Source organism: Amphimedon queenslandica, unplaced genomic scaffold, assembly GCF_000090795.2.
Source record: "Amphimedon queenslandica unplaced genomic scaffold, v1.1 AMPQUscaffold_13467, whole genome shotgun sequence".
NCBI lineage: Eukaryota > Metazoa > Porifera > Demospongiae > Haplosclerida > Niphatidae > Amphimedon > Amphimedon queenslandica.
The window spans coordinates 307,456-325,379 of record NW_003546297.1 but is presented as its reverse complement, the minus strand read 5'-3'; the positions used below and the strand labels follow the sequence as shown (position 1 = coordinate 325,379).

The following is a 17,924-nucleotide window of genomic DNA, read 5'->3' as shown; positions in this document are numbered from 1 at the left end:
GAAAAGGAAAGTGACAAAAGAGATAAGTACTAATAACAAGGAAGAAAAAAGAAAGACAGCCAGAGACACAAAAAGAGATGGAGGAAAGGGAGCATGCAGGTCTATGCTCAAAGTCTAGAGACCTTACATGCTGTACATGCATCAGTGATTCCGCTTTCAACAGCAGCATGAAACTTCTCGGCTTCTTTTTCACTGGCAAAGTTGAGACCAACCATGAACTCCTGAGGAGAGAAGAGAAATCAAGTACAATAATTGGGACGTGAAAGAGGGAAGGGAAAAAAGCTTACATGTCCAGGGAATGAGTGAAAGTAAGGACGAGGGTTTGAATAGTGAAATTCCTCATACAGCTCTTGCTCAAAAACTACAGCACGACTCTAAATAAATGAAATTCCACAAATTAGTGTACCAGCTCAATCTATTAAATCTAGTTAGTTTTAGTTTTCAATCATTTTATTAGTTATTTTGTTTCAAACAAAATAACTAATAAAATTGTTTCATCAAAATTGCTTGAGTCACTTGTAAAAAATGGAGAGTTTTAGTATCCATCAGTGCATGTTTTAGTTTATTTGCTACAATTTATACAAAATAATCAAAAACATTAAAAGTAAAAGTAGAAAAAGCATAAAACAAGAGCGTAATACAAACTGGTATAGTAAGAAGCAAAAACACTGGATTAAGGATAAAGAGCTTCATGGTGTATTTTTATTCATGGAATCTCTGTGGATAATTATCATGCTTTATCCTTCATGCAATAACAAGCAACTCTTGGCAAGAGTGGGTCCACTCTTGGCAATGATATTGCTTCCTTCCTTAATGCTTTATCTTAATTTGCCAATCATCAAAATTTAGCAATTCACAAAATTTAACTCCCTCCAAAATTTCCTGCTATACAGTAGTCCTCACCTATGTTAAGGCCCCGGCCCTATACTATACACTAGGCAACATGTTGCTACCAACATTTGTGGTTACTTTGAACTTTTAAGCAACATGTTGCCAGAAATAGAACAGCCTTCTATTTCTGGCAACATGTTGCTTACAAGATCAAAGTAACCACAAATGTTGGTAGCAACATGTTGCCTAGTATATAGTATGGGGCCGGGGCCTGAAAATAAGCGAGGACTACTGTATAGCAGGAAATTTTGGAGGGAGTTAAATTTTGTGAATTGCTAAATTTTGATGATTGGAGAATTAAAATAAAGCATTAAGGAAGGAAGCAATATCATTGCCAAGAGTGGACCCACTCTTGCCAAGAGTAGACCCATGCACTCTTGTTATTGCATGAAGGATAAAGCATGATAATTATCCACAAAGATTCCATGAATAAAAATACACGATGAAGCTCTTTATCTTTAATGCAGTGTTTTTTCTTTTACTATACCAGTTTGCATTATGCTCTTGTTTTATGCTTTTCCTACTTTTACTTTTAATGTTTTTGTATAAAATTGCATGTAGCAAGTAAAACTAAAACATGTACTGATGGATACTAAAACTCTCATTCTTTACAAGTTACTCAAGCAATTTTGATGAAACAAAATAGCTGATAAAATGGTTGAAAACTAAAACTAACTAGATTTAAAATAGATTGAGCTGGTACACTAATTTGTGGAATTTCATTTATTTAGAGTCGTGCTGTAGTTTTTGAGCAAGAGCTGTATGAGGAATTTCACTATTCAAACCCTCGTCCTTACTTTCACTCATTCCCTGGACATGTAAGCTTTTTTCCCTTCCCTCTTTCATGCCCCAATTATTGTACTTGATTTCTCTTCTCTCCTCAGGAGTTCATGGTTGGTCTCAACTTCGCCAGTGAAAAAGAAGCCGAGAAGTTTCATGCTGCTGTTGAAAGCGGAATCACTGATGCATGTAGAGCATGTAAGGTCTCTAGACTTTTAGCATAGACCTGCATGCTCCCTTTCCTCCAACTCTTTTTGTGTCTCTGGCTGTCTTTCTTTTTTCTTCCTTGTTATTGGTACTTATCTCTTTTGTCACTTTCCTTTTCTCCTATTTTTTCCTAGCCATAAGCAGGAGGAAAACTCTTCCTGAGACTAAAAAACAGGATCGATACAGTCTTGAGGTTGATGGCTCTGGTATAGGAAAACTCCTAAACATGAGGAGGAAAACTCTTCCCGCTAAGACTAAAAAACAGGATCGATACAGTCTTGAGGTTGATGGCTCTGGTATAGGAAAACTCCTAAACATGAGGAGGAAAACTCTTCCCGCTAAGACTAAAAAACAGGATCGATACAGTCTTGAGGTTGATGACAAACCAATAGGAGGAAGGAAATTGACTAAAGCAGACATTGGGAAACCAACTGATTTCAGGTAAGTTGATTGAGAGACATAAAAAAGGAGGGCTAGATATAAAATAAATGAAATAAACTTGAATTAATTTGGAATAAAGAATGGGCAGTAATAGTGAAGGAAGTAGTTGCATGTAAGTGTGTTGTATGTCAAATTGTCAATATGTATGGTCACTCACTTTACAGTGTTTGCTCATGTCCACATGTAGATGTATGAAATTCCATATTCTTGTAATAATAACATACCCAATCATTCACTTAAAATTATACTTGTTTATTTTAATGCATAGGCATGTTGGCTGGGATCCACATACTGGCCCTTTTGATGCAACTGTAAGATACACATTTATCATTGACTTGTATGTATGTCTTCTGTATACTACAGTCACCCTTGATGTACAGTAGACCTGATATAACACGAAAATTTGTGAGTTGTGAATGATTGAACGAATGAGTGTGAATGAGCTCTAATGTAAGTTATATTGTAAGTGTGAATTCGATCAACACATTATCAGGCTAACGTACACACTAGATCTACATGTATCTCCTTTTTATTTATTTAAGGTTCTTCATTGCCAGTTCATACCATTATTATTGCAACATCCTCAAGTATTACAAAATATAGAGCAGCAGTATGGGGTCAAGTTTAGTGTAATGCTGCCTAATGGTTCTACTAAATCCATGACTGCTTTCTCCACTACCATAGCTAGTATGATGTCTGGTTCTCACCCATTGACTATTGAGAGTATTTCTGATTATTTATCAAGCTCCAGTGCTGGTGATGTCTCTGATACTGGTGGTGTCTCTGATACTGGTGATGTCTCTGATGCTGGTGGTGTTTCTTGGAATTTTTTTGATGATCATCAGTTTCAACCTATGAGTCCTACTGATTCTGCTGAAATTGAAAAACTCTATCAGGATCGAACATCAAGTCATGCCAGGCATCAATTGCCATATTCTAGAAAAATTGGAGAATGGAACTACAGTTATGATTTTGACAGCATGGAACAGACAAACACCAAAACACAGAAAAAGCGTAAAATCAAACGTATTTATACACCACCTCAAGATTTGTTTTTCCTCTGCCTATCCTGTTGTGGCTTGAAAGATGGTGTCCAAGCTTCTATAGATAATTTACGTGAGAAATTGGAAGGGATGATTGTCAAGAAAACATTTGGAGACTTTGGTACAGGTATTGCTGAGCCCATCATTCAATTAGCAAAATCATTTTGTGTCAAAGTAGATTCATCACTTGATAGCATTGTGATATCTGGCAGTAGTGATTGTTTGGCTGAAGTACTTCTTGTTTTAGCAGAAAAGCGAATGAACCTTCAATCTAGTCCTTTCTTATCATCTTTTCCTCCAGAGTGGGAGCCACAAACTGACAATATTGAACTGAAGTCAGTTCCAGTTAGTTCTCCCGAGGGGGCAAAGGTAGTGAGTGCTTTTAAGAAAACAATGAATGCAAATATTTCTAAAATTGAGAGGATCCAGAATAAATTTTTGTATTCCAAATATGACCTGTGTAAGAAAAGGATGCACGAGAAGAATAATGGGCAGGTAAATGAGAAATGGTTATTTCATGGAAGTCGTAGTGTTGCTCCAGAAACAATACACAAATCAGAGCATGGCTTTGATTTTCGTCATGCTGGCCAAGGCATGTGGGGGAGAGGAGCATATTTTGCAGTTAATGCCAGCTACTCTGGAGATTCTTATGCTTTTCGTTCATCCCAAGGTCAACAAATATTCTTAGCTTTTGTTTTAACTGGTGACAGTAAAGCAATGGAGAGTGATACCTCATTAATCATTCCGCCAAGAAAAGAGGATGGCAGGGGAAATTATGACAGTGTAAATGGTCTGACTGGTGGTTCTCAGGTCTATATTGTATATGATCATGACAAATGTTATCCAGCTTATCTTATTACCTTTAATTATTAGTAGTCTACTGTGATGTGTCTATATTTTTTAGGAATATTACTTTGATTGTAGATATCATTATTATTTTTATATGCATTTGTAATGATGTCTTAATTGTAATCTTTACAATATGTTTTAGTGCTTTTAATTTTTGAGTCAGTTCTGTTCAGTCTTAGTTTCATCAATCACAAAATAATGGATTTTTAAGCCTTTGTATTTGTAATTATTATTTCAAATTATTATCTCAAAAATCAAAGCAAGAAGCCCTAGCTATAGCATTCAGTGTTGCATGACAATAGTAGCATTAGTGTGTTCAATTAACTGCACCCACAAAACCTCTTGTTCTTTGTCATAATAGAAAGACTCTGAATTAGAGCCCAGCAAATCCTTCCAACCATCTGCACCTTTCAATCCTGATCCACCACTAACCAAAACTTGTGATGGTAACCCTAAAAAGATTACAAACACAATTAAAATATTTATTTATTAGCATTATGTAACCTGATGAGGTCCAAGGTCCTGCTATTTGAAGTATATGGGTATAACCTGGTGGTGAGCCACTCACAAACCATTCCAGCTCATCTGCTTTGCTGTGTATAAGTTGGTATAAGTTTGTGTCCCAGCAATGGCCAGTGGCATTAAACTCTTTATCAGCAAAAACCCACAAATAACGAAGGTGCTAGTAAAATGTAAAATGAAGAGTTAATTTACTGCAAAAATACTTTTAAGCTCTCATATGTAATAACAGATGAATTTGTAGCATTGTTGAGTGTCATGATTCTTGGATCAGCAATTGGGATGATACTCCCAGCCAAAGCAAAGAGTGGCACTCTATCCAGTGGTACATCAATAAATGCATCACTAAACACACATACATTGTAATGAAATTGTAGGAAATATAACTCAAACATACTATCCTCCGTCATAGTATTTTCCAGATCCTATTCTATATCGACCGTCATCCTCATCATATTGAAAGTTTGAACTTACATCGACCCATGTTGGTCCCTCTATACTAGATGACCTGTAGCTAGGTAAATACACTGGCCAGTTAGTAGTCCTCCCTTGTTCAATAACTGGGGCAGCAAGAAATGACTCACCAAACATAAACTAGACAAATGCAATCAATACAGGATGGCTCACATTGAATATTTTGCTATATATACCTGATGCTCTTGATTCATAGCTCCAACATCATTCCAGAAATGAAGTATATGATGCCTCATTATTGGTAATCCAGTCTACAATGAATAATACTAAATTGGAGCAGAGGTGTATGTTTTAACCTCATGAGCAATGTGTGCTTGTGTGTATATGTATGGAAATAACTGCATTCGGAGTTTAGCAAATTTTCTCCAAGTACTAGTTCCATTTGGGAAGTCAAAAATGTGAGTTTTGGGTCCAAGTCCTTTACCTCCCCCTACACAATAATGTTATATTATTGTTATTCATAGGCTATGCATACCTTGTTCATGCATTAATCCACTCACACAGCCAGCAGCAGTCCATCGACTCCAGAGCTCTTCATCTGGAGCAAGGTCAACATACCATTCAAACCCTCCTATGATTGTAATGATATATAACCATTATCATTACTATCATTTTCAATTCTATTACCAATATCAGAGCCAGAGAAAGGCATACCAGAGAGCCCTATATTTAAACTTGCTGTTATCTGAGCTGGTAAACCACTTGCATAACTCCTAAAGGAATATCATCAATATAATTAAACCAATTATTCAATTAGTTTTTTACCAGTCTGATGAAGGGTCCCCTGTCCATTGTGCCCATGTGTATCTCTGTGCAGCAGTGTATGCTGATCTATAAAATTTTTTTTTCAAATTCATCTGCATCAATATTTGATTGAATATACCTAACATAAAATACATAGTCTGGAGCATAAGAATCACCAGGTGTTTGATCCAAACGAAGGAGGTAATCAAAAGCTGCTTTTTGATACAAATGACTAACTTTATTATGCATTTCAAGACCTATCAGATACTATAATAAATTTCAGTATGATATGTAAGAGGCTAAGAGCCCACCTTTTGTTCCATCACTGGCTACAGAATCATAAGGTGTATATTCACCATAGTCATACATCCATCCGTGAAACGATAAATTGACAGCTCTTGCTAACTGAGCTTGGTACCAGCTAACAGCTTCAGGATTAGTAAAGTCAACTTGAGACACGAAAAAACTCCTATCATTTTATCAGGGCATTAAGTATTAATAATTGCATTATAAGCTCACATTGCTCCTTCATAAGTGTAATTGTATATGTCACCATTTTGATTCTTGAGAAAGTAACCCTTTGCTGCAGCATCATCGTAAAGCTCTGCATAAGTTGTTTTTACCATTGGATTAAAGTAAGCTGTGCTCTATAATAATAGAGTATGAACATGTACATGTACATAATGATGGTTACTTTGACACCCAAAGATATAAGTTTGTCATTCTGTGCCTGTGTAATATAAAATGTTTACAGGCTCATTTTTAATTATTACCTTTAACTCATCTTCCCTCCCCTTTTCTCCACCATCAGGAAAGAAATGAACAGTGTTAACATCATGTGAGCACGGTATATCAAATTTGAAGAAGAAATCCCTATATTAAATAAATATTGTCATTACCATAATTAATGGTGTCATCTTACTCAATACGCTGTACACTTGTCACTGATGAGTTCTCATCATGAATCTGATTCCAAGGGCTAAACTGTATGATACTGTCAAAAAAACATTAAGTAGTATCCACATACTTCCCACAGAGGAGGTATCAATGACCGTCCATTGATTTTACTAATCTTTGAGAAAGCTTCTGGAGGTGTTTCGGTCAAAAAGAATATGAGATTGAGCTGATCGGTTTCCTGCTCAAGGTTCATGACATCATCAGTAGTCTTAGCAAGATCAAATACAGTTCTGTGCAATAAAGTTAATTGAGCATTCATATGTATCCAAGGTTTCCCACAATTGAGCTAAACAGCATGAACTTCATGAGCTGGCAAGCACTACAATACAGTACATGTGCATGGCTTTAAGGCAACATTAAAAATTCATTAAAAATCCAATTTTGATTAGAATCTACTCAAACTATGCACACTATGCCAAAATTCTGTGGAAAACCCTGTATGCATCTAATTGATTTAACCTGTAATAAGTGTCAAACTGAATAGCATATCCAAAATTAGAGTAGAGTATAGGCATTGGACAGTAAGTAGATTCTTCACCTGCAGGTACCTTTAAACAGTACTATAACTTTACAACAGTTTATTCAAAAGTACTAACTCTTAGTGATGACGTAGCCATATCAAACAGACCAAGGCCCCAAGACCCATCTTCAAGCCATGATCCAACTCTATGACCTCTCTGATTGCATTTTGTGAATCTCTCACCAAAGCCGTAAAATCCTTCTTCTTCTGGTGTACTAAAACCAATGCTAAATCTATTGCTACAATAAGAGAATAGCATTCAAATACTTAACTCTGTTTCTTACATATCTGAGGCGTTGCTACCCACTACTGTTGCATTCATTCGAAACTGCCTCTCTTCAAAATCAAACAGTGTTACATTGATTTGCCGTCCATTGGGATCATCTGACGAAACCAAAAGTGACACTGAATGATTTGATGAAGACCAGCTTGTGATGTTCTTAGCATTATACCAATGAGAAATCCAACCTAATCTGAATAGGTATCCTTCATAAATATCCAAATAAACACCATCCCATATGCCAAAGCCCTATATTAAAGTCAAGTAAATTATTAATTGTAATTGTTTTACCAGCTGTTTTCCAGATTTGACTGCTTCTGTTAGAATAGGCTGGTCATTTAGGAGCATCTGCAATTGCCAAGGAGCCTTCCTTGCAATAACTTTGCTCTCTCCAAATGTTACATTGACAGAGGCATCGTCTTCCTAAGAAATATTCAATGATAAATATATTGCAACACGTAGACTATACCTTGACAGTAAAAGGGAAAGGTTGAGCAGAAATAATGAAAATAGAACTCAATAAATAAAATAGCAGCCTAAGCATCTCTAGTGTTGTTAATAGCTGAGCTGTGAGCCACACCCAACATCATCCACGTGTAGTCACGTGTGCATTAATATAGACAATCTAATGATGGGAGGAGTTTGAACTTTAATGACCTGTGAAACCACGCCCGCCCTGATTGTTCTCTTGTGGGCCGTCAAAAGACAGTATTTTGTTTCTCAGTATCTCTGTGTCAGTATCATTGAGTAACTAGTAGCTAGCGTGGCCTGTTACATCGAGACGGTATATTTTACTTGTCATGAGATAGTGCTGGTCTTTTAAGAGTGGACCCCTCTTTTAATCTTTGTTCTTCATCATGGCTTCACCTCCAAGCAGCTACTCCCTGTCTCACTTGTCTTCGTCTTCCTCCTTACCTCCTCTTACCTCTTCTCCCGTTGCTCCTTTTGACCTCTCTACAGTACAGCATCAACCAAACTCCCTCAATAATAACAATAATGATCACTCCACCTCGGTGAACAGTGTGACCAGTAGTCTATTGAGCGATAGGAGGTCTAGCTCTCCTGGTGCCATGGACTCGATAGGGGATCATCATCACTCCTCGTCTTTGTCTCCTAATTATTCTCATTATTATTATACAGGAGGGGGAGGAGGCTCTGTTACTAGTATGACACCACAGCTGGTCTCTATACGTGAGGTTGAAACTCATGGTACCCCAACTGCCTCTCCGATCATGAGGCCTGCATCTGGACGATTTGTAGGAGGTATGTATGTACGTCATTCTTAGAATGTAGCTAGCTGTGTTGTATACCTGCATAGTATGAACTAAAACACAATTTACTTGTACTTTTAATTCAGTACTCTTATGCTTTTTAATAAACTCTGTCCCAAACTGGTAACAGTATGTATATAAGTAAAGTGTTTAGTATAGTCAATGAGTACATTTTTAATACCCATAATGTTGTACACACATATTTGGATAAAGCTACAACCAATAGTGGTAATGAGAAAAATATCATTGCTTTTTGATCATTTACAAATGTACTCATAATGATCTTACAGTTTTGCTTTGCTGTAAAGTGCTGCTTATTTTTCTGTGCGTGAAAGTAACCATTGTATGGGCACTTTGTTTGTGGAGGAGTTGCATAGATGCATTTTGTCTCATTATTTTTTAGTGATGCTATATTGACCCACCTGTTTAGCTTTCAATTAGATTAACAGTGATATATATACACATCTCTATGTATGGTAGTATGAATCACATCAGTGACACAGCGGTTGGAGTGCGTATAGACTTTCCGTTGATTATGAAAGTCCATGCCAACCATCTTTCATGGATGATGTTTCATTCTTTTTATGAATATTTTTTAGACAAAAGCAGCATCCCTTAATGCCACATGACAATATGACAAATTAGAAGGAAAGTATGTCATCATTTCTGGAATGAGCTTCACAAAGAGTAGATAATGTAGGGTATATGTGTCTTACATTTATTTACATCATACATACTATCATTGATGATGTACTTCTGGCAGTGACTACTCCATAAGAATAGCTGTTACTCTGTTATGTAGTGTCACATTATAGTAAAGCCTCTTTGCTGCCTTGTAGTATACATCAATTGTAGTGTGACTAGTATCACATGATCGCAATCATCATAACATGACTGGAAGCAGGTTTTAACTGTCATAGTATTTTAGCCACATAGTGAAACTGCATGTCAACAAAAGCTTTGTAGACATGTACATATACATGTAACATTTATAAACTATAGATTAGTTTATATTATACTCTATCATTGAGTGACTGTTAAATAGTCCATATACATGTACATTAAGATCTGTTTGTAATCATTATTGGACTATTGGGATTTGGGAATTGCCTACAGTACATGTACATGTATCGTGTGTGTGGTAATTGCCTATTCTAGATATCAATTATGAGATTCTTGTTGTTAGTATATTTACTACTGATTAATATAGTCCTAATTTAATGTTACTATTAGCATTGCCAAGAGTAGATAATGTTTACATGTTTGTTATATGTAACTGATGGTTCTGTGTTGCTTTTGAAGATTGTAATCATTGTACTGTATTGTACATGCAATGTGTACATGTACAGTATATAAATGTAGTCTACACAGCTGAACGTTAATGTCATTGTTATGACCTAAAATTATGATGTCAAAATGTCTGTCTATAGTAAAGGAAAGTATTCAAACTGATAATCATGTTGACATGGCTTCTATTATTATTCGTTCTTCCTCCACACCTATACATGTATATATATTGGCAGACTAATGTTAGGGTGTACATAATGTGCAGTAGTGTAATGCTTTGTTTTTCATGGTTTTTGTGGTTCTGTTACATACCATATTAACATACCATGATGTAGCATTCAATAAATGTAAGCTTAATGTAAAATTATAAATTGCCTGTTCAATTTAAATTTAATCTGTGTGTGTGTTTTAGGTGTTAAGAAGTTGCTAAGAATACCATCAGGTCCTCAGGCAGCAGGTGTATCCGCTAGCACAGTACAAGCTGAGGTAATGTACAATAGTTTATCTTTCTCTTTTACAGCTTTTCTTTCCCCTTATTAATTTCTCCTACAACATACTGTAAATTTTTATTTTTATTTTCTGTTATTTTTAGTTGTCATCAGTCACAAACCTGTCCTCTGAGGCTACCCCTGGTGGTATTGATCATCCTCCTGGTGATCTTGAGACTAATGAAAGGTCTCGTATATTTCGTAAAGTCATGAAACAGATCAAGCGCCATCCCCGAGTCCTTCATCCTGCCTTCAGAAGGTGCTGCCCTCTCTTATTTTGAGCTTTGATGTGCCAAAATTGTTTTAGCTTTATACATACGTGTAACAACATTATTCCTTTTTGAGAATAATTCCTGACTTTAATTTGTTCATGTTATGCTTATGATTATTATTGATATCCTTACATTTGCTAGACTAGTATGGATAATTCATGAATCATAAACCTTTAATATATCATACATGTACTATTATACTATGATAATTGTCTTATTTTTGCTTTTTAAAATCCCAGGCCTCATCCAATACGTCGCAAAGGGTCCGATCGTTCAAGAAACAGACACCATCATCATCATTACAGCGGTGATGATGGATATACGTCTGATCCTGGCCTACTGCGTGATGCAATACACGCCAGTCATGATGAGGTCAGCCTTGATCATTAATCACATACTACATGTACTTGTGTGTGTTTAATGACACTTTAGCAATGATAGGAATGATGAATTAAATAATTGTTTCATTTCTACCGTGACAGTTTATGTCATGTAGACTTGATATAATAATGATGACTATGATGTCTAGCCCTTTGATCATTGTACAGGTTAAGTCATTATTATATTATCAAGAGTAGATAATACCTATTATGTAACCTATTAGGTATTATGTACTCTTGATATTATGTACATGTGCATTACAGGATCCAGAGGAAGAGGAAGATACGGAGTCTGGTGATAGAGAGGGCGAAGTGAGAGCTGAGAGGATAGCAAGGATACAAATGAAACTAGAGAAATATAAAAAGTTGCTGCAAGAGGAAGAGACGGCATTACAGGAGGCACAGAACGTGTATGTGGTTGGAATGGAGGAGTCAAATAGTGATAAGGAACAGCACAGGTAGTTTTTATATACATGTACATGTACATGTGTGTGTGTGTGTGTGTGCGTATTTTTGACACTATTCTGTTGATTAGCTGTGTACTGTATATGTATGCAACCTGTTAATGTCATAGTCGTTCAACACATTCAGTGACATCGTTACTGATCCACTTCATATGGTTAAATTTTATTTTTATTATTAATGTATTAACCTGTAATAATTATCCATTGTAATTATTCACAGACTGGGAAATGATGATTTTGTATCAAATTGTATATTATTCATATCACATTTCTTTTGAATCAGACATCAGACTTCCAAAAATTTGTGTGTACATGTACATATATGTAGAATGCCATTGATAGAATTGCTAATGGATAGGAGTATGAATGTACCTTTTATTTTAGGATCAAGAAGCATTTCATTAGCAAACAAGCGAAATCAAAGGATGAGATTGACCAGTTGAAGAGGAAGGTGGAGCACTATGAGGAGCAGCTTCAAGAGATCAAGCAAGGAAGAGGTCACCTAGTGGTCACCTCTCACCACATGAGGTACAATAAAGTTAGGAATCACTTCAGTCGAATAAGACACTTAGGATCTGGGTAAGATATATACCATTAGCATACCGTGTACATGTATGTACTTATTTTTATATTTTGTTTTTGATAGAGGTGTGAAGCATGGAATAAAAATGTAAGTTCAGCATGTGCACACATTATTATTATTATTATTATTATTATTATTATTATTATTATTGTTATTATTATTATTATTATGCAAGTATGCATTAATTTCATGTTGATTATTATTATTATTGGAATTTTATTGTATTATTCTTTTGTAGTTTAAGAAGAAAGAAAACACCAAATAGCCCCAATCAAGATGAAGGTATGCGATTCTTTGCTGCATTCCCTTTCTGTATTTTCTCGACTCATACATAATGAATGTACCCCCTTAATCTATTTCATCATTTTACATACAATGTATTTATCCCTCAATCATTCCTTTATTATGTAGCTGTCATTGATGTTGAAGATGACGATGAAGAAGAAGAGACATAGTAAGTACATGGTCACCCTACTGTTCCATTATCTTCTCCTTGTAGCCATCCTGTAGATGACATTGAGGCTGATTCACACGCGTCCTTTAACGACGACCACCACATGTGAGTGTCATGTGATCATTTGTCATGTGATGTGTGTCTTTTCTGCTTAGAGATATGAAGGAAGACGATCCTCCTTGTGAGTACTGCTTGAATGAGTACACTAATCTTATGGATATAATTAATGAGCACAAGGTAGAGTTTTTAAACATATTGTACATGTACCGTTTCTCGTGCTTTCTGTCAATTACCTGTTTTATTTATGTGGCATGTACATGACTGTGTTTTTTTCTAATTTTTTATGGCCATAACTTATTTGAGAGTTTTACATGTAATTGTTTTGTTTTTTGCAGAAAACAGTGTCACTGATACAGCAAGACCATGCATTGTTATTGGAGAAGCTACAGCAAGAGAAGGATAAGACTGACGTGAGTGTTTTATTATTAATTGATGGTGTGAGGTCTGATATGATATTAATGTAATACATGTACATGTATTGTACATGCATATGAGGCTACAGGGATTATTGAACTGAGAATAGATGTGCATTGTATGTGTACTTTTAATTGGTAGTCTATGGCCAAATTTCACCAAAAATGGCTAAGAGAAAATTCTGCATTTTAATATTTTTTCCTGATACATATACATGTTCTTATGTTGTGTATCAAGTTTGAGCTGATTCCAATCAAGTTTGGATTTTTAATGATTTTTTAAAGTTACTCAAAAATCGGGCCAAAGTCCCTGTACTATAGTACAGGGGGTTTGGCCAAATTTCACCAAAAATGGCTAAGAGAAAATTCTGCATTTTTATATTTTTTTCTGATACATATACATGTTCTTATGTTGTGTATCAAGTTTGAGCTGGTTCTGATCAAGTTTGGATTTTTAATGATTTTTTAAAGTTACTCAAAAATCGGGCCAAAGTCCCTGTACTATAGTCCAGGGGGTTTGGCCAATTTTCACCAAAAATGGCTAAGAGAAAATTCTGCATTTTTATAATTTTTTCTGATGCATATACATGATCTTATGTCGTGAACCAAGTTTGAACTGATTCCAATCAAAATTGGATTTTTTATGAATTTTGAAAGTTTCTCCAAATTCTCTGTAGCCTGTATTATCTGTAGTCTCTATAGCTACATGTACATGTGCATAAATACAGTGTTTATACGTGTGCATGTACACCTTTATTATTTCTACAGCGTCTAGAGAATGAGCTCAACACATTGACTGATCTTCATCAGAATGGCATTATTGAGCTTAGAGGACAGCTAGCACAAATGGAGAGACTCTCATTTGGTAAAAGTCAAGATTTAGAAGATAATATTGAAAACTGTCAAGCGAGAGTGAGTTACACTATATGTGCTGTATTTTGCCAGTAATTTTATTATTGTTTGTTAACCTTTATCTCTTTTTTTTCTTTTCTTGATTCTCTAGCTTCATTCACTGGAGGTTAAGGTAACTAACACTGATGCTCTTATCCCCAAACCAGTCAGAAATGGTTTGGCGCGTAGTATCTTTGTCCCGTTCCTGTCTTACATGCTTTCCATTATTTCTATATGCTTTAAACTCTCAGAGCACATGGGGTGAGTAGCAGTAGTACTGTTTTTTTATTATTTAATGTACGCTTTGTTGTATCAATAAAGCATTACTTTTATGCTTTATTTTTAGTTTGAATTTATTTCTTTTTCGTTGTAGGAAGAAGACGTTACTGGCTATTTTCATCATAGTAATCGGAATTATTATTTATTATTCGTTTCTCTTTTAACTGTCATCAGCTATACGTACTGTTTTAATAATGCTAAAAATTAATAATAGCAGCTATATTATTTTTGAATTGTTGATTGAATAGCGGAAAAAATGAAAAAAATATGCCTTTGGGCGTGGCTCATTTATTTTGCATGATTATGGAGAGGGCATCTCTGTTCATTTTATCTCTCTTCTTTGCTGTTTCTTGCTCTCAGTATCAACCTACTTGGGATTCACTTGATAAGCGGCCATTACCCGAATGGTACGACGAAGCAAAGATAGGCATATTTCTGCATTGGGGTGTCTTCTCTGTACCAAGCTTTGGTGGTGGAGATTATGCTGAGTGGTTCTGGTATAATTGGAAAGGTAGTAAAAAGGCTCCTACTGTTGCTTTCATGGAGAAGAACTATCCTCCAGATTTCACTTATCCTGATTTTGCTCCAATGTTTAAAGCTGAGCTTTTTGATCCTAATAAATGGGCTAGCCTCTTGCAGAACTCTGGTGCAAAGTAAAGTCTCATCACTCTTGCGTTGTGTATTTTGCTCCTGTTATAGATATGTAGTTTTGACTAGTAAGCATTTGGAAGGATTTACTAATTGGCCTAGCAAGGCATCATGGAACTGGAATTCTGTGGATACTGGCCCTCACCGAGATCTTGTGAATGACTTAGCAGCCGCCATAAGGAACAGCACTGACATTTATTTTGGATTGTATTATTGTATGTTTGAGCTGCTTAATCCCATTTATATTGAAGAGAGAGCTAATGGGTTCAATACACAGGTGTACCCTAAAGTAAATTTCAAATTAATTATGCTGTTACAGTTTTTTATTTAACTTATTTTTTAGGAAGTAACATTGCCTCAGGTGGTAGAGATAGTTAATGCTTACAAGCCTGACATCATCTGGTCTGATGGTGAATGGGAAGCTCCAGACACATACTGGAATAGCACTGAGTTTCTGGCATGGGTCTACAATGAGAGGTTAACTACAAGCTTTGGTGGTCTTTTGTTATTTTTAATATCTTAATAGCCCAGTGAAAGACCATGTTATTGTTAATGATAGATGGGGTAAAGGCAGTCGCTGCACTCACGGAGGATTTTTTAATTGTGGAGATCATTATAATCCAAGTATGCATGCACAAGTTTGAAGCATCTAGATGGAAATTGCACTTTTAATAGGAACTTTGCAGAAACATAAATGGGAGAATGCATTTTCAATGGATAAAACGTCATGGGGTTATAGACGTGATGCAGTCCTGAGTGATTATTATACAATTGAAGAAATACTAGAAGAAGTAGTGTCAACAGTTAGGTAATAAATCACAGTATTACTGATAAATTTTTTGTTTGACATTATTTTAATCATAATAGTTGTGGTGGTAATGCATTAATAAATATTGGACCAACTCATGATGGAAGAATTGTACCTGTATTTGAGAAAAGACTCGCACAATTAGGTATTACATTTATAGCTACAAATTTATGTCACTGATCTTATATCAGGAGCATGGCTTAAAATTAATGGTGAAGCAATTTATAGTAGTAAACCATGGACTCATCAAAATGACAGCAGCACTGGAAATGTATGGTAAGATACTTTGTATGCTATACATGACTCTACCACTTATTTTCATCAAGGTACACCACTTCTTACAATGCTGTACATGTATATGCTATTGCCTTGGAGTGGCCTGATGATAATATTCTTAAACTGGGATCAGTGAAAGCCTCATCAGGCAGCACTGCTACAATGCTTGGTTATGGTAAAGTTAATTTTGAGACTTCCAGCAATGGAGTTGTCCAAGTTTCATTTCCTAATCTTCCATTGGACACACCTCTAATGTGGGCTTGGGTTATTATTAGATTTGATGGAGTTTCTAGTTATTAATTGTTAGCTGCACAAAAACAGTTTTTACTTTTAAAATGTCAACAATATAATGCATTGCTAATATTAAATAGTTTATTGAAGTGTTTTGCTTTTGCTTCTCATGTTCTAAAACTTCACAGAGTAGATTATTGTTGCAATTGAAGCAATTAATCCCCAGCAAGGATCAACGATAGAATGAATGTACAGCAAACCTTTAGGAAATACATATTGTGTGGATGCAATGCGACTTGACAAAGCAATGATGTTAAGGGAAAAGAAAACGATTGGATAAACCACTAATGGACTGTAGTCCTTAAAGCTGTTTTGATACCGTAAATCAGCATCAATTGTTTGGTAACCACAAGGCTTGAATACTAAGTATATGTACTTGCCAATGGTCATAAACATAAGTATTGATGATGCTATCATTAGTATTGAAAGAGGTGCATACCACAGTGCAATCTGCTCAATTACTCCTGGAAGAAATACTGTACAGTTAGTTGAATCGTGACTTCTTATCCAGCACCATATACCCGATAGACCATAAGAGTCATTGATAAATGGTATCCATACTGTTATCAGTGGCGATAAGATTGATGCTAGCAGTGTTCCGATCTCCCATCGTTTATAGTGTGGTTCCTTGCGCTTATAAACTGTAATGAACAGAATGAGTGTCAATAGAAAAGTAAAGACAAGTAAACTCCAGCTTGAATACTGAACAAAGAAAGCTACAGCTTTGCAGCCTTGCTCCCCTCCAGGCTGTTCGTCTATGGCACTGCTTGAGACCCACTGGAATGTGGTTGCTACAGAATACAAGAGTGCCAGTATTGTGAGGTAGAGAGAAAGTCTTTTGGTAAATTTAAAACGACGCCATTGCTTCCTAGCCAGGAGTAGGACCAATACTATAGCTCCAATGCATGATAGAGCAGATACAAGAGCGACTGAGCTCCGTATAATCCCCAAAGTCCTCACCTCGTTCAGAGAAAGGAACAAGCAGGTATGATTGTTCATGATGCGTTGCTTTTGCAAAGAATAAGCATAGATATTAGCAAGAGTAGATAATAATTAGAGGAGAGTGTCCTACTGTGCAATACCCCCTGCTTCATCACCGCGTAAAATTGAAGAGTCACATTCAGGATACTTCCGTATTTTCATTGAGTAGCTATAGTTATGTAAAGGTTATACAACGAGGTGGAGGTATCTATGGCATTTATCATACCGAGGGCCGTAGGCCCGAGGTATGATAAGGCCATAGATACCGACACAGAGTTGTATAACCAAATTCTACCATGTACTAAAATAAACAAATAGTTTACTTAGCAACAGTTAGCAACAGCAATGCATTCCCATAGTAGCTTTTGCGCGT

The 17,924-nt window shown here is 35.9% G+C and overlaps 4 protein-coding genes across 5 annotated transcripts in view; 3 read left to right on the top strand and 1 right to left on the bottom strand.

The window, feature by feature from the left end:
* LOC109581015 (uncharacterized) overlaps positions 1-4,362 on the top strand; it is a 4,919-nt gene extending 557 nt beyond the window's left edge. The window contains exons 3-9 of one of the 2 annotated variants that reach the window (XM_019994730.1): positions 1,623-1,709; positions 1,776-1,869; positions 2,013-2,161; positions 2,252-2,319; positions 2,588-2,630; positions 2,683-2,724; positions 2,862-4,362. In XM_019994730.1, the coding sequence (XP_019850289.1) occupies positions 1,623-1,709; positions 1,776-1,869; positions 2,013-2,161; positions 2,252-2,319; positions 2,588-2,630; positions 2,683-2,724; positions 2,862-4,235 (1,857 nt within the window). In that variant the 3' untranslated portion in view covers positions 4,236-4,362. Of the gene's footprint in view, positions 1-1,622; positions 1,710-1,775; positions 1,870-2,012; positions 2,320-2,587; positions 2,631-2,682; positions 2,725-2,861 lie in introns of both variants that reach the window. The other variant, XM_019994729.1, reaches the window with a different exon arrangement.
* Positions 4,363-4,410: 48 nt separating this feature from the next.
* On the bottom strand, positions 4,411-8,257 carry LOC109581014 (sulfoquinovosidase-like). The gene is made up of 21 exons (XM_019994728.1): positions 8,175-8,257; positions 7,997-8,128; positions 7,710-7,954; positions 7,502-7,664; positions 7,365-7,453; positions 6,976-7,135; positions 6,871-6,932; positions 6,722-6,821; positions 6,643-6,678; positions 6,468-6,595; positions 6,260-6,417; positions 6,088-6,205; positions 5,970-6,035; positions 5,832-5,917; positions 5,680-5,775; positions 5,501-5,634; positions 5,381-5,455; positions 5,128-5,324; positions 4,937-5,075; positions 4,716-4,893; positions 4,411-4,663 (listed from the first exon to the last, which is right to left on the bottom strand). The coding sequence occupies exons 1-21, from the start codon at positions 8,247-8,249 to the stop codon at positions 4,494-4,496; spliced, it is 2,607 nt and encodes an 868-aa protein (XP_019850287.1). The 5' UTR covers positions 8,250-8,257; the 3' UTR covers positions 4,411-4,493.
* A 130-nt stretch (positions 8,258-8,387) lies between these two features.
* On the top strand, positions 8,388-14,780 carry LOC100642052 (transmembrane and coiled-coil domains protein 1-like). The gene is made up of 15 exons (XM_003385315.2): positions 8,388-8,968; positions 10,676-10,749; positions 10,856-11,010; positions 11,263-11,395; positions 11,668-11,861; positions 12,252-12,446; positions 12,514-12,537; positions 12,689-12,732; positions 12,862-12,904; positions 12,950-13,009; positions 13,060-13,141; positions 13,300-13,374; positions 14,146-14,289; positions 14,381-14,529; positions 14,642-14,780. The coding sequence occupies exons 1-15, from the start codon at positions 8,563-8,565 to the stop codon at positions 14,709-14,711; spliced, it is 1,848 nt and encodes a 615-aa protein (XP_003385363.1). The 5' UTR covers positions 8,388-8,562; the 3' UTR covers positions 14,712-14,780.
* Positions 14,781-14,803: 23 nt separating this feature from the next.
* LOC100635684 (alpha-L-fucosidase-like) lies at positions 14,804-16,693 on the top strand. The gene is made up of 8 exons (XM_003385348.3): positions 14,804-15,200; positions 15,247-15,484; positions 15,539-15,672; positions 15,722-15,819; positions 15,871-16,003; positions 16,063-16,148; positions 16,195-16,279; positions 16,330-16,693. The coding sequence occupies exons 1-8, from the start codon at positions 14,815-14,817 to the stop codon at positions 16,577-16,579; spliced, it is 1,410 nt and encodes a 469-aa protein (XP_003385396.2). The 5' UTR covers positions 14,804-14,814; the 3' UTR covers positions 16,580-16,693.
* Positions 16,694-17,924: the final 1,231 nt, after the last annotated feature.

Coding starts and splice junctions, on each gene's coding strand:
- LOC109581014 (XM_019994728.1), bottom strand. CDS start 8,249: ATGCTTAGGCTGCTATTTTATTTATTGAGTTCTATTTTCATTATTTCT. Junction 5,776..5,831: donor TTTCTCTGGCTCTGATATTG/GTAATAGAATTG, acceptor TTACAATCATAG/GAGGGTTTGAATGGTATGTT. Junction 4,894..4,936: donor TTACATATGAGAGCTTAAAA/GTATTTTTGCAG, acceptor ACATTTTACTAG/CACCTTCGTTATTTGTGGGT.
- LOC100642052 (XM_003385315.2), top strand. CDS start 8,563: ATGGCTTCACCTCCAAGCAGCTACTCCCTGTCTCACTTGTCTTCGTCT. Junction 12,905..12,949: donor GATGAAGAAGAAGAGACATA/GTAAGTACATGG, acceptor TTCTCCTTGTAG/CCATCCTGTAGATGACATTG. Junction 14,530..14,641: donor AAACTCTCAGAGCACATGGG/GTGAGTAGCAGT, acceptor TTTTCGTTGTAG/GAAGAAGACGTTACTGGCTA.
- LOC100635684 (XM_003385348.3), top strand. CDS start 14,815: ATGCCTTTGGGCGTGGCTCATTTATTTTGCATGATTATGGAGAGGGCA. Junction 15,820..15,870: donor TGGAGATCATTATAATCCAA/GTATGCATGCAC, acceptor CACTTTTAATAG/GAACTTTGCAGAAACATAAA. Junction 16,280..16,329: donor AGCAGCACTGGAAATGTATG/GTAAGATACTTT, acceptor ATTTTCATCAAG/GTACACCACTTCTTACAATG.